Source organism: Oncorhynchus keta, chromosome 2, assembly GCF_023373465.1.
Source record: "Oncorhynchus keta strain PuntledgeMale-10-30-2019 chromosome 2, Oket_V2, whole genome shotgun sequence".
Classification (NCBI taxonomy): Eukaryota; Metazoa; Chordata; class Actinopteri; order Salmoniformes; family Salmonidae; genus Oncorhynchus; species Oncorhynchus keta.
This window is the reverse complement of record NC_068422.1, coordinates 8,217,590-8,233,360: the sequence shown is the minus strand read 5'-3', so window position 1 is coordinate 8,233,360 and position 15,771 is coordinate 8,217,590. Positions and strand designations below refer to the sequence as shown.

Here is a 15,771-nt window from a genome sequence, read left to right as displayed (position 1 = left end):
GTGTGTGTGTGTGTGTGTGTGTGTGTGTGTGTGTGTGTGTGTGTGTGTGTGTGTGTGTGTGTGTGTGTGTTTGTTGAACTATCCTTGTGGGTACTAAAAGACATTCGGATAAGTGGGGTAATTTTGTCGTTCCCCATGAGGTAAAATGCTATTTTTTAGGTTTAGGGGTTAGGTTTAGGGTTACAATTAGGGTTAAGGTTAGGTATAGGGTTAGGAGTTAGGGTTAGGTATCATTTTAGGGTTAGGGATTTGGGGTTAATGTTAGGCTTAGGGTTAAGGTCAGGGTTAGGTTAAGTGTTAAGGTTAGGGAAAATATGATTTTGGATGGGAATCAATTATTTGGTCCCTAGGAGCATAGCAATATGTAACTATGTGTGTGCGCATAGCAATATGTAACTATGTGTGTGCGTGCATGCGAGGTGCATGTGTGAAAGCCTATGAGAAAGAGGGAAGTTGTACCCTCCCTACTGCGATTTTATTGGTTCCTGACATCACAGAGGCTACCTTTGCTAAAAGTTTAAGCAGACTAATTGGCTGAAGACATGACATTCTTCCTCTCTGATGTTTTGCAGAAATTTGATACAATAACTGCAATGTGGAGTAGACAGAGGTGCTGAAGTTACCATTGCCTCCTCTTTTTGACCTGGCATTACACATGGACATTTAATCTAAACAATAAACAAACATAACCTACGTGTCATCTTTTAGTCGTGGCTAGGCTACTTATAATGCTGTTTTGTTAATAAAGGATTATTTTTATGCGGGACTGCCAGCCTATATAAACAAAATTTGACATTTAGAATTGCACTGCATATTCGACAGTTTTTGTTTTATGTTGACATAGACTTACACTATTATTTATTATAGAGTACAGCTCGAGCTCTGGGACACATGTGAGTGTTATTTTGGTGTGATGCGGATGCGAGGTCTAATCCTCTGCTGGATGCGGAGCGAGCTCAGGTAGCCTAAGAGCTGTCCTCTCTATTTCTTAATGGCAAGACCCAAGAATGTCTGCTTAGCATGGCTGTGGCTCCTGAACCTGCGACCCAAGGACCGTTATGGCTTTTAGAACAGTCTATTCGGACCCCCTGTCCCGAAGCATTTTTAAAAAATTCGTGGTTATGCTGTGTTCTCTCCTCACCTCCATGTACCTCCTCCACTGCCTCACGGACCGCTGTAGCAGCATGCCCACGCCGGTGAAAGCCTCCAGCCAAGTCGTGGGCTTTTTCGCATCGGAACTACAAGACTTGATGTCGCTGAGGAGGAAAAGACTGTTAAAGAAATGGACCACGGAGTCCAAGGTGCGCTTGAGCTACGAGAGCGCTGACGACACTAAACGGATCTCTAAAGACTCACGGTTCGACGATACTGATAAGAGACATGTTTTGTACGAACCGGGACCTCAGGTGGACAGCGATAGCGAGAACCGGGAATTGTCGCGTGATATCCAGCTTTCATTGGATGACATCGTTTCTTCGAAGAGATTGTCACACAGGTTTACAGTGAAGACGGGAAGTACCGGTGAACTCAGTCCACTTGGAGAGGGGAGAAAGGAGCTGCCCCAGGCGCTGATCATCGGGGTGAAGAAAGGAGGGACGCGCGCGCTACTCGAGTTCCTCCGCGTGCATCCAGACATCAGAGCTGTGGGAGCCGAGCCGCACTTCTTCGACCGCAACTACGAGAACGGACTGGAGTGGTACAGGTAAATGTAAAGAAAAAAAAACGTTAAATATAGGTGAAATAATTATACGTTTTATTGTTATTATTATTATTATGAGTAGTAATATTATAATATTATGTGCAGCCTATGCCTTATGTATACTTTTCCCAAAACTAACTGCTGAGTTAAATAGTGTTTGCTGAAAAGTTTTCAAAGCTGTGCTGTTAAATGCAACGCCAGTGCCTCTCGCTTGTTCACCATTGGGATAATACCATTGGGATAATACAAATGGCCCCGGTTGTATAGCATGCTTCTTTGCAATTACTTCATTGCATTTTCTATTTGGACAACCTGGTGCTCTGTAGTTCTACTTTATTCAGGTGTTCAACCAGTGTCAATGTTGTGGGAAAGCTCTAATCACACCAAAATATATCTTATAATTCACTACGGATTCATTCTATATTTTCTGTAGCCTAAAATTAACACTGCATAGTTATGACCTATAAACTAACGAGATGGTTGTCCTACCCAATTATATATTGTTTACATGTTGATTTGTAACAGTAGTTTACATGCCTAAGTAGCCAATCTAAGCAATAAGTAAATCTTTTATTAATTTATCAAAACTTATCTTGGTGAAATTCGTTAAACTAATCTACTGTCTCGGCTTAATGGCAGAGCTCTGCTATGATATCACCTTGTAAAATGTATCGAAATATATGACTATTAACATAAATTAGGACACTTTCCATATGAAATAAAGTATATACATCCAATGTAAAAAATTGACCTAATTGCTGTATTGTAAAGAATTTAAAAAAATGTTTTTATTTTTTTATTTTTTTTAATACAATAGAACAACTGTTTTTCATAGGCCTATTCAACATCACCAACAGTTGAATTGGGAGCTAAAAGTAAACATTTTCAATTTCAAGGATTATATGGAAAAGGCCCAGATTTAAGTAACAAGTAAAGTACCGCTTCCAAAGTGAGTAGCACTTTATTAACGTGCTGATGGAGTAGGGTCAATGTCTGACCTGAAATAAATATTCTGAACAAACTCTAGATACACATAATTACACACAGACACTTGCTTCCCCTCAATCCCCTCTCTTCTTTGAGAGTTACCGTATTTTATCTCACTTTTCTCTCTCTGTGTTAAATTGATTTGTGATTGATTTTTATCAGTGGCTTCATGTTCATGTGTGTGTGTGTGTGTGTTCTCTCTCCAGGGGAGAGTGTCTCTCCCCTCTCACTGTGTCTGTGTGTAACGAGGCATTGCCGACACTGCAGCTCTGTTAGTAAGAAGGATTAGGGTTGTAAGAAGGATTAGGGTTATAATGAAGGGTTACCTGAGTGTCTCCAGAGTTATAATTCACCTTTTGATTGAGTTAACACCAAGCAGCTCACTTTAAAAGCCTGGAGAATCTTCTGCTCTCACCCGGGCCCCTCCCTCTAACTCCCCCAAACTCCCCTTCAAGCCTCAGCCCCCTCTCATATATTAGCACTCCTACCCTCTCCCCACACACAGATACATCCCTCTTTGTGCCTCTCTGAGAGTGAATACTCTATATTTTGGCCATCACTCTTTCTTTCTTTTAAAGAAGAGCTACAAAAACGTGACTGACTAATCAACCTGAGGGAGTGGATCTGCTGTGCGGAGGAACACTCCTGTCAACTCTGTTTCAGGGAGTCTGAGAGAGAGACCCTTTATTAATGGTCTTTGTGTGTGGACGCTTTTGATAGGAAGTACCAAAAAGCTCTGGAAATGTTTTCCTTCTCTTTGTTGTCTTTTGAACTGCTGAATGGAATGGGGGGGGGGGGAATCACAGATTATATAACATACAACAATTTGATGAATGTGTGCAAACGAATAAGAAATAAGGAAACAAACGGACCCTGCGCTATTCATTCATCCTACTTGTCAAGACACTGTTAATTCATTCCACTTGTCAAGACACTGTTAGTTCATTCTACTTGTCAAGACACGGTTAATTCCCTCTACTTGTCAAGACACGGTTAATTCCTCCTACTTGTCAAGACACTGTTATGCTGCAATCTCCCTACCGGGATAAGTTTCATCAACAACCGCTGAATAGCATAGCGCTACATTCAATAAATATTACTACAAAAATGTATATTCATGAAATCACAAGTGCAATATAGGAAAACACAGTTTAGCCTTTAGTTAAAACACCTGTCGTGTCAGATTTTGAAATGATGCTTTACAGCGAAAGCAATCCAAGTGTTTGTGTAAGTTTATCGATCGCACAACAAAACATTAAGTACACTTAGCATCAGGAAGCTTGGTCACGAAAATCAGAAAAGCAATCAAAGTAATCGTTTACCTTTGATGATCTTCGGATGTTTTCACGCACGAGTCTCTCAGTTACACAACACATTTTTATTTTGTTCCATAAAGATTATTTTTAGATCCAAAATACCTCCGTTTGTTTGTCAACAGGAAAGAGAGGTCACACAACGTAGACGAAAATTCCAAATAGTTTCCATAATGTCCACAGAAACTTGTCAAACGTTTTTTATAATCAATCCTCAGGTTGTTTTTAAAATATATAATCGATAATATATCAACCGCAAATGTCTTTCACAGTAGGAGACGGAAAAACAATAGCTGTCCAAATTCTGTTGCGTGAGCAAAACTCATGTGACCACTTGACGCGATGTTATCGTTCTGGCTCATTTTTCAAAAGAAAAGCCTTAAACTATGTCTGAAGACTGTTGACACCTCGAGGAAGCGATAGGAAAAGGAAGCTGGTTCATATCCCTTTAAATCCAGCAAAGGGAGGCTATGGAACATGGAGTTTTCAAAATAGAAGCCACTTCCTGTTTTGTTTTTCCTCAGGGTTTCGCCTGCAATATCGTTGCTGTTATACTCACAGACAATATTTTGACAGTTTTGGAAACTTTATAGTGTTTTCTATCCAATACTAATAATTATATGCATATATTAGCAACTGAGACTGAGGAGCTGACCGTTCACAATGGGCACCTTTTCATCCAAGCTACTCAATACTGCCCCTGCAGCCATAAAAAGGTAATTCATGCTACTTGTCAAGACACTGTTAATCAGAGGTGTGGACTCGAGTCACATGACTTGAACTTGAGTCAGATTCAAGTCACAAATATGATGACTTGCAACTCGACTTTGATTTGAACACCAATGACTCGTGACTTAACTTGGACTTGAGCCTTTTGACTCGAACTGACTTGATACCCTCCCCAAGCCCAAATACACTGTATGAAAATGATGCTATTAAAAAAGTGTACAGTGCATCAACTCTTTATTTAATGGTTTACAGTTTGAATCAGACAGCAGCCAATCAAATTGGGCCAGCTGAGAAAAAGTTGCGCGTGGAAGTGCAGAGGAATGTCTGCGAGTGAACTCAGATGGAGCCCTTGGAAAGATGATACCCCAAATTATTATTTGCGGATTTAAAGACTACACTGAAAAAGTTTTATAGACTACATCACTGTGAATAATCAGGCTGTTGTGGAGGCAAAAGGGAGTCCTACCCAGTACTAGATAGGTGTACCTAATAAAGTGTACAGTAATGTCAAATCTGAAAACATGTTCTGGAAAAGCGGTACATGGGACCATAGAATCAGTGTCTGATAAATAATGATGATGAAATATTACATCCATAGATAATGTAGTCCAATTGGTTCATGTTCCACAGTAATTGGTGTCAATGGATCTTGTCCTGAAACTTTCATGATTTTATTAACTTGGAATATTGTTTGTTAGTTTCCATAAAACTATGCATTAAGAGTAATGCAACAGTTACTTATCATCATGAATTGCATTTTGAAATGGTAATACTTTGATGCTAAGTTGTGTCATTTTGAACAGGTGATTTTAGTTCAATGAACAAATGATCTTATCTTTATGTGTATTGTATGCAAGCAATTGGGAAAAGTGTTAGAGTTTTGAAAAAATAGCATTTTGATCATTGGTTGTGAATTTTGTGTTTGGAGATTTGAAAAAATGACATCAATGTTCCAAAATTAGTGCTAAAGTGATTGTAAAAAACTAATTCATTCTACTTTTCAAGGCACTGTTCTATATCCCATAGTATACTCCATTCCATAGTATACTCTATCCCATATAATCCTCTATCTCATATAGTATATAATTTCTCCATGCCATACTTAGTATACTCCATCCCATACATAGATTACTATATCCCATAAAATACTCTGTCACGTGGTATACTCTATCAAATAGTATACTCTATCCCATAGTATAATCCATCTGATACATTGTGCTACATCCTATACTTATTATACTGTATCCCATTGTATACTCTATCCCATAGTATACTCCATTCCATAGTATACACTATCCTATATCACACTCTATCCCATAGTATACACCATCCCATACTTAGTATACTCCATCCCATAAATAGTATATGATGTAGTGTACTATTTACGGTATGTAGTATACTATTTGTGGGATGGAATATACTATGTGTGTGATGGAGTATAGTATGTATGGGAAGGAGTATACAACGTATGGGATGGAGTATACTTAGGGATGGAGTATACGATGTACGGGATAGAGTATACCAATTGTTTTCTCCATCCCGTACAAAGTATACTCCATCCAATACTTAATATACGCCATCCCAGATATAGTATACTCCATCACATACATATTATTCTCCATCCCATTGTACACTTCATCCATGCATGGTATATTCCATCCCATAATATACTCTATTTAGTACAAAGTTTACTCTGGCCCTTACTTAATATACTCCATCACATACATAGTATGTTCCATAGTATACTCCATCACATTCATAGAATTCTCGAACTCAAACAGTATTCTACATCAAATAGTTTTCTTCATCCCATAGAACACTCCATCCCATTGTATACTCCATCCCATTGTATACTCCATCCAATATTATACTCCATCTCATATATAGTATACGTCATCCCACAGTATACTCCATCTCATATATAGTATACGTCATCCCATAGTATACTCCATCTCATATTTAGTACACGTCATCCCATACTATATTCCATCCTATACAGTCTACTACATCCCATAGTATGCTTATAGTATGTATGGGATTAAGTATACACAGTATGGGATGGAGTATACTACGTATGGCATGTAGTATACTATGTGTATTATGTAGTATACTATGTATAGGATGTAGTATACTATTTATGTTCATGGAGTATGCTAAGTATGGGATGGAGTATGCTGTGTATGGGATGGAGTTGACTTTTTTTTTTACCTTTATTTTACTAGGCAAGTCAGTTAAGAACAAATTCTTATTTTCAATGACGGCCTAGGAACAATGGGTTAACTGCCTGTTCAGGGGCAGAACGACAGATTTGTACCTTGTATGTATGAGATGGAGTATACTACCTATGGGAAGGAGTACACTATGTATATGATTTAGTATACTATTTACGGGATGTAGTATACTATTTATGGTATGGAATATACCATGTATGTGATGGAGTATAGTATGTGTGGGAAGGAGTATACAATGTATGGGATGGAGTATACTTTGTGAGGGTGTTTACTACTTATGGTATATAGTATACTTTGTATTGGTTGAAGTATTCAAAGGGATGGAGTAAAATATACATGAGATGGCGTATACATTTACATTTACATTTAAGTCATTTAGCAGACGCTCTTATCCAGAGCGACTTACAAATTGGTGCATTCACCTTATGACATCCAGTGGAACAGTCGCTTTACAATAGTGCATCTAAATCTTAAAGGGGGGTGAGAAGGATTACTTATCCTATCCTAGGTATTCCTTAAAGAGGTGGGGTTTCAGGTGTCTCCGGAAGGTGGTGATTGACTCCGCTGTCCTGGCGTCGTGAGGGAGTTTGTTCCACCATTGGGGGCCAGAGCAGCGAACAGTTTTGACTGGGCTGAGCGGGAACTGTACTTCCTCAGTGGTAGGGGGCGAGCAGGCCAGAGGTGGATGAACGCAGTGCCCTTGTTTGGGTGTAGGGCCTGATCAGAGCCTGGAGGTACTGAGGTGCCGTTCCCCTCACAGCTCCGTAGGCAAGCACCATGGTCTTGTAGCGGATGCGAGCTTCAACTGGAAGCCAGTGGAGAGAGCGGAGGAGCGGGGTGACGTGAGAGAACTTGGGAAGGTTGAACACCAGACGGGCTGCGGCGTTCTGGATGAGTTGTAGGGGTTTAATGGCACAGGCAGGGAGCCCAGCCAACAGCGAGTTGCAGTAATCCAGACGGGAGATGACAAGTTCCTGGATTAGGACCTGCGCCGCTTCCTGTGTGAGGCAGGGTCGTACTCTGCGGATGTTGTAGAGCATGAACCTACAGGAACGGGCCACCGCCTTGATGTTAGTTGAGAACGACAGGGTGTTGTCCAGGATCACGCCAAGGTTCTTAGCGCTCTGGGAGGAGGACACAATGGAGTTGTCAACCGTGATGGCGAGATCATGGAACGGGCAGTCCTTCCCCGGGAGGAAGAGCAGCTCCGTCATGCCGAGGTTCAGCTTGAGGTGGTGATCCGTCATCCACACTGATATGTCTGCCAGACATGCAGAGATGCGATTCGCCACCTGGTCATCAGAAGGGGGAAAGGAGAAGATTAATTGTGTGTCGTCTGCATAGCAATGATAGGAGAGACCATGTGGGGTTATGACAGAGCCAAGTGACTTGGTGTATAGCGAGAATAGGAGAGGGCCTAGAACAGAGCCCTGGGGGACACCAGTGGTGAGAGCGCGTGGTGAGGAGACAGATTCTCGCCACGCCACCTGGTAGGAGCGACCTGTCAGGTAGGACGCAATCCAAGCGTGGGCCGCGCCGGAGATGCCCAACTCGGAGAGGGTGGAGAGGAGGATCTGATGGTTCACAGTATCGAAGGCAGCCGATAGGTCTAGAAGGATGAGAGCAGAGGAGAGAGAGTTAGCTTTAGCGGTGCGGGAGCGCCTCCGTGATACAGAGAAGAGCAGTCTCAGTTGAATGACTAGTCTTGAAACCTGACTGGTTTGGATGAAGAAGGTCATTCAGAGAGAGATAGCGGAGAGCTGGTCAAGGACGGCACGTTCAAGAGTTTTGGAGAGAAAAGAAAGAAGGGATACTGGTCTGTAGTTGTTGACATCGGAGGGATCGAGTGTAGGTTTTTTCAGCAGGGGTGCAACTCTCGCTCTCTTGAAGACGGAAGGGACGTAGCCAGCGGTCAGGGATGAGTTGATGAGCGAGGTGAGGTAAGGGAGAAGGTCTCCGGAAATGGTCTGGAGAAGAGAGGAGGGGATAGGGTCAAGCGGGCAGGTTGTTGGGCGGCCGGCCGTCACAAGACACAAGATTTCCTCTGGAGAGAGGGGAGAAAGACGTCAGAGCACAGGGTAGGGCAGTGTGAGCAGAACCAGCGGTGCCGTTTGACTTAGCAAACGAGGATCGGATGTCGTCGACCTTCTTTTCAAAATGGTTGACGAAGTCATCTGCAGAGAGGGAGGAGGGGGGGGATTCAGGAGGGAGGAGAAGGTGGCAAAGAGCTTCCTAGGGTTAGAGGCAGATGCTTGGAATTTAGAGTGGTAGAAAATGTCTTTAGCAGCAGAGACAGAGGAGAAAAATGTAGAGAGGAGGGAGTGAAAGGATGCCAGGTCCGCAGGGAGGCGAGTTTTCCTCCATTTCCGCTCGGCTGCCCGGAGCCCTGTTCTGTGAGCTCGCAATGAGTCGTCGAGCCACGGGGCGGGAGGGGAGGACCGAGCCGGCCTGGAGGATAGGGGACATAGAGAGTCAAAGGATGCAGAAAGGGAGGAGAGGAGGGTTGAGGAGGCAGAATCAGGAGATAGGTTGGAGAAGGTTTGAGCAGAGGGAAGAGATGATAGGATGGAAGAGGAGAGAGTAGCGGGGGAGAGAGAGCGAAGGTTGGGACGGCGCGATACCATCCGAGTAGGGGCAGTGTGGGAGGTGTTAGATGAGAGCGAGAGGGAAAAGGATACAAGGTAGTGGTCGGAGACTTGGAGGAGTTGCAATGAGGTTAGTGGAAGAACAGCATCTAGTAAAGATGAGGTCGAGCGTATTGCCTGCCTTGTGAGTAGGGGGAAGGTGAGAGGGTGAGGTCAAAAGAGGAGAGGAGTGGAAAGAAGGAGGCAGAGAGGAATGAGTCAAAGGTAGACGTGGGGAGGTTAAAGTCGCCCAGCACTGTGAGAGGTGAGCCGTCCTCAGGAAAGGAGCTTATCAAGGTATCAAGCTCATTGATGAACTCTCCGAGGGAACCTGGAGGGTGGTAAATGATAAGGATGTTAAGCTTGAAAGGGCTGGTAACTGTGACAGCATGGAATTCAAAGGAGGCGATAGACAGATGGGTAAGGGGAGAAAGAGAGAATGACCACTTGGGAGAGATGAGGATCCCGGTGCCACCACCCCGCTGACCAGAAGCTCTCGGGGTGTGCGAGAACACGTGGGCGGACGAAGAGAGAGCAGTAGAAGTAGCAGTGTTGTCTGTGGTGATCCATGTTTCCGTCAGTGCCAAGAAGTCGAGGGACTGGAGGGAGGCATAGGCTGAGATGAACTCTGCCTTGTTGGCCGCAGATCGGCAGTTCCAGAGGCTACCGGAGACCTGGAACTCCACGTGGGTCGTGCGCGCTGGGACCACCAGATTAGGTGGCCGCGGCCACGCGGTGTGGAGCGTTTGTATGGTCTGTGCAGAGAGGAGAGAACAGGGATAGACAGACACATAGTTTACAGGCTACAGAAGAGGCTACGCTAATGCAAAGGAGATTGGAATGACAAGTGGACTACACGTCTCGAATGTTCAGAAAGTTAAGCTTACGTAGCAAGAATCTTATTGACTAAAATGATTAAAATTATGCAGTACTGCTGAAGTAGGCTAGCTGGCAGTGGCTGCGTTGTTGACACTACACTAATCAAGTCGTTCCGTTGAGTTTAATAGTTTCTGCAGTGCTGCTATTCGGGGCTAGCTGGCTAGCTAGCAGTGTTGTTTACGTTACGTTGCGTTAAAAGAACGACGTTAAAAGAACGACAATAGCTGGCTAGCTAACCTAGAAAATCGCTCTAGACTACACAATTATCTTTGATACAAAGACGGCTATGTAGCTAGCTACGATCAAACAAATCAAACCGTTGTACTGTAATGAAATGAGAATGTGAAAATGTGATACTACCTGTGAATGCGACCGGGTTGTTGAGTTCTATTCAGTAGACGTTGGCTAGCTGTTAGCTGTTAGCTGTTGGCTAGCTAGCAGAGTCTCCTACGTTAAGGACGACAAATAGCTGGCTAGCTAACCTCGGTAAATTAAGATAATCACTCTAAGACTACACACTCTAAACTACACAATTATCTTGGATACGAAGACAGCAAAGACAACTATGTAGCTAGCTAACACTACACTAATCAAGTCGTTCAGTTGAGTGTAATAGTTACTACAGTGCTAATCGGTAGGCGTTTGCTAGCTGGCTAATAGCAGTGAGGACTACGTTAGGACGACGAAATACGATAATTATGCAATTATCTTTGATACAAAGACGGCTATGTAGCTAGCTAAGAAGAAATTGCTAAGATTAGACAAATCAAACCGTTGTAGTATAATGAAATGTAAAGAAATGTAATGAAAAAGTTATACTACCTGCGGAGCGAAGTGCCGATGCGACTGCTCGCTCCAACCCGGAAGTACTGTGTACTATACTATAGGATTGGAGTATACTATGTATTAGAATGATTATACAGTAGTATACTCCATCCTATAAATAGTATACTCCATCCCGTACATAGTATTCTCCATCCAATACTTAATATACTCCATCCCATATATAGTGTGCTCCATCATATACATATTATAGTCCATCCCATAGTGTTCTCCATTCCATATATAGTATACTCCATCCCATAGTACACTTCATCCCATACATTGTATTTTCCAATATGCTCCATTTAATACATTGTATACTTCAGCGCTTACTTAGTTTACTCCATTCCATATATAGTATTCTCCATCCCATAGCATACTCCATCACATACATAGTATACTCCTACTCATACATATTATACTCCATCCCATAGTTTACTTCATCCCATAGAATAATCCATCCCATTCTATACTCCATCCCAGTTATAGTATACTCCATCCCATACGACACTTCATCCCATACATAATTTTCTCCATCCCATAGTATACTCCATCACATACATAGTATACTCCATCACATATATAGTTTACTCCATCACATACATGGTATACTCCAACTCAAATTTAGTGTACTCCATCCCATAGTACACGTCATTGTCACGCCTTGGTCTTAGTGTTTTGTATTTTCGTTGATTGTTTGGTCAGGCCAGGGTGTGACATGGGTTTGTTTTGTTGTATTTCGTATTGGGGTTTTGTGGTTATTGGGATTGCGGCTGAGTAGGGGTGTTGTATGGGCTTGGCTGCCTGAGGCGGTTCTCAATCAGAGTCCGGTGATTCTCGTTATCTCTGATTGGGAACCGTATTTAGGTAGCCTGGGTTTCGCTTTGTATTTTGTGGGTGATTGTTCCTGTCTCTGTGTAGTGTTCACCAGATAGGCTGTAATAGGTTTCACATTCCGTTTGTTGTTTTTGTATTTATTACTTATTTCATGTATCGTTCCGTTTCTCTTCATTAAAGACATGAGTAACCACCACGCTGCATTTCGGTCCGACTCTCTTTCTACAAACGAAGAACGCCGTTACAGAATCACCCACCACACACGGACCGAGCAGCGTGTTAACAGGCAGCGACAGGATGAACAGCGAAGGGAGGACGTTATGGACAGCAGAAGCATGGATGGAGTATACTACGTGGGAAGAAATAGACAGGTGGGCGGTCGACCCAGAGAGAGTGCCGGAGCCCGCCTGGGATTCGCTGGAGCAGTGCGAAGACGGCTATAGAAGAATGGAGTCGAAGAGAAAGACACGGCGGCGCAGAACGAAACCCGAAAGTCACCCCCAAATATTTATTGGGGGAGGGCTCAGAGGGAGAGTGGCTGAGTCAGGAGTCAGACCTGAGCCAACTCTCCCTGTTAATCGTGAGGAGCAGCTGCAGTGGGAGAGGCTGCAACACTTGGAGAATTGGACATGGGAGGAAGAACTGGACGGAAAAGGACCCTGGGCTCAGCCTGGTGAATATCGCCGCCCCAAGGAGGAACTAGAGGAGGTAAAAGCGGAGAGGCGCTGGTATGAGGAGGCAGCACGGCGACGCGGATGGAAGCCCGAGAAGCAGCCCCAAAAAAATATTGGGGGGGGGCTTACAGGGAGTATGGCTACGCCAGGTAGGAGACCTGCGCAAACTCCCTGTGCTTACCGGGGGGCTAGAGAGACCGGGCAGGCACCGTGTTATGCTATGGAACGCACAGTGTTTCCAGTGCGGGTGCATAGCCCTGTGCGGTTTATACCAGCCCTTCGTATTGGCCGGGCTAGAGTGGGCATCGAGCCAGGTAAGGTTAGGCAGGCTCGGTGCTCAAGAGCTCCAGTGCGCCTGCACGGTCCGGTCTATCCAGAGCCACCTCCACACACCAGTCCTCCGGTAGCAGCTCCCCGCACCAGGATTCCTGTGTGTGTCCTCGCTCCAGTATCACCAGTGCCAGCACCACGCATCAGGCCTACAGTGCGCCTCGCCTCTCCTGTGCTGTCGGAGTATCCCGCCTGTTCAGCGCTATCAGAGCCTTCCTTCCCTCCTGCGCTGTCGGAGTCTCCTGCCTGTTCAGCGCTATCAGAGCCTTCCTCCTCTACAGTGGTGCTGGAGTCTCCTGTCTGTTCAGCGCTATCAGAGCCTTCCTTCCCTCCTGCGCTGTCGGAGTCTCCTGCCTGTTCAGCGCTATCAGAGCCTTCCTCCTCTACAGCGCTGCCGGAGCCTCGTGCCTGTTCGGAGCAGCCTGAGCTGTCAGTCTGCATGAAGCAGCCAGAGCTGTCAGTCTGCATGAAGCAGCCAGAGCTGTCAGTCTGCATGAAGCAGCCAGAGCTGTCAGTCTGCATGAAGCAGCCAGAGCTGTCAGTCTGCATGAAGCAGCCAGAGCTGTCAGTCTGCAAAGAGCTGTCAGTCTGCAATGAGCTGTCAGTCTGCAATGAGCTGTCAGTCTGCAAGGAGCTGCCAGTCTGCAGGGTGCTGTCAGCCTGCATGGAGCAGTCAGAGCTGTCAGTCTGCATGAAGCAGCCAGAGATGTCAGTCTGCATGAAGCAGCCAGAGCTGTCAGTCTGCATGAAGCAGCCAGAGCTGTCAGTCTGCAAATAGCTGTCAGTCTGCAAAGAGCTGCCAGTCTGCAAGGAGCTGTCAGTCTGCAAGGAGCTGTCAGTCTGCATAGAGCAGCTAGATCCGCCAGTCAGCCAAGATCTTCTAGATCTGCCAGTCAACCAGATTCTTCCAGATCTGCCAGTCAACCAGTCTCTTCCAGATCTGCCAGTCAACCAGAATCTTCCAGATCTGCAAGTCAACCAGAATCTTCCAGATCCGCCAGCCAGCCAGGATCTACCGGAGCCTACTACCTGCCTGAGCTTCATCTCAGTACTGGGCTTCCTCTCAGTACTGGGCTTCCCCTCAGTCCCGAGCTGCTCCTCAGTCCCGGGCTGCCCCTCAGTCCCGAGCTGCCCCTCAGTCCCGAGCTGCCCCTCAGTCCCGAGCTGCCCCTCAGTCCCGAGCTGCCCCTCAGTCCCGAGCTGCCCCTCAGTCCCGCGATGCCCCTCAGTCCCGAGCTGCCCCTCAGTCCCGAGCTGCCTCAGTCCCGAGCTGCCCCTCAGTCACAAGCTGCTCCTCAGTTCAGTGGGGTTCTGGGTGAGGACTATTAGGCCATGGTCGGCGGCGAGGGTGGATTATCCCAGGACGCGAAGGGGAGGAACTAGGACATTAACGGAGTGGGGTCCACATCCCGAGCCGGAACCGCCACCATGGAAAGACACCCACCCGGACCCTCCCTATGCTTTTGAGTTGCGTCCGGGAGTCCGCACCTTAGGGGGGGTTCTGTCACGCCTTGGTCTTAGTGTTTTGTATTTTCGTTGATTGTTTGGTCAGGCCAGGGTGTGACATGGGTTTGTTTTGTTGTATTTCGTATTGGGGTTTTGTGGTTATTCGGATTGCGGCTGAGTAGGGGTGTTGTATGGGCTTGGCTGCCTGAGGCGGTTCTCAATCAGAGTCCGGTGATTCTCGTTATCTCTGATTGGGAACCGTATTTAGGTAGCCTGGGTTTCGCTTTGTATTTTGTGGGTGATTGTTCCTGTCTCTGTGTAGTGTTCACCAGATAGGCTGTAATAGGTTTCACATTCCGTTTGTTGTTTTTGTATTTATTAGTTATTTCATGTATCGTTCCGTTTTTCTTCATTAAAGACATGAGTAACCACCACGCTGCATTTCGGTCCGACTCTCTTTCTACAAATGAAGAACGCCGTTACAGTCATCTCATACATAGTATACTCCAGCCCTTACTCAGTATACTCCATTCCATATGTAGTATGCTCCATTCCATAGAGTACTCCATCACATACATAGTATACTCCAACTCAAACATAGTGTTCTCCATCCCATAGTTTACTCCATCACATAGTTTACTCCATCCTACAATATTCTACATCCAATAGTTTACTTCATCCCACAGAATACTCCATCCCATTGTAAACTCCATCCCATATATAGTATACTCCATCCCATAGTATACTCCATCTGATAGTATACTCCATCACATACATAGTATACTCCATGTGATAGTATACTCCATCACATACATAGTATACTCCATGTGATAGTATACTCCGTCACATACATAGTATGCTGCAACTCAAACTTAGTGTACTCTGTCCTATAGTATATTCTCCATTCAATATTATACTCCATCCCATAGTATGCTATATCCCATGAATAGTTTACTCCATCCCATACATGAACTCAACAAAAAAAGAAATGTCCCTTTTTCAGGATCCTGTCTTTCAAAGATAACTCGTAGAAATCCAAATGTCTTCACAGATCTTCATTATAAAGGGTTTAAACACTGTTCCCCATGCTTGTTCTATTAACCATAAACAATTAATCAACATGCACCTGTGGAACGGTGGTCGTTAAGACACAAACAGCTTACACACAGTAGGCAATTAAAGTCACAGTTAAGTAAACTT

The 15,771-nt window shown here is 44.7% G+C and overlaps 1 protein-coding gene across 1 annotated transcript in view; it reads left to right on the top strand.

The window, feature by feature from the left end:
* Positions 1-640: 640 nt before the first annotated feature.
* LOC118375997 (heparan sulfate glucosamine 3-O-sulfotransferase 3A1-like) overlaps positions 641-15,771 on the top strand; it is a 68,943-nt gene continuing 53,812 nt past the window's right edge. The window contains exon 1 of the mRNA XM_035762645.2: positions 641-1,702. Within this exon, the coding sequence (XP_035618538.1) occupies positions 1,059-1,702 (644 nt within the window). The 5' untranslated portion in view covers positions 641-1,058. The remainder of the gene's footprint in view (positions 1,703-15,771) is intronic.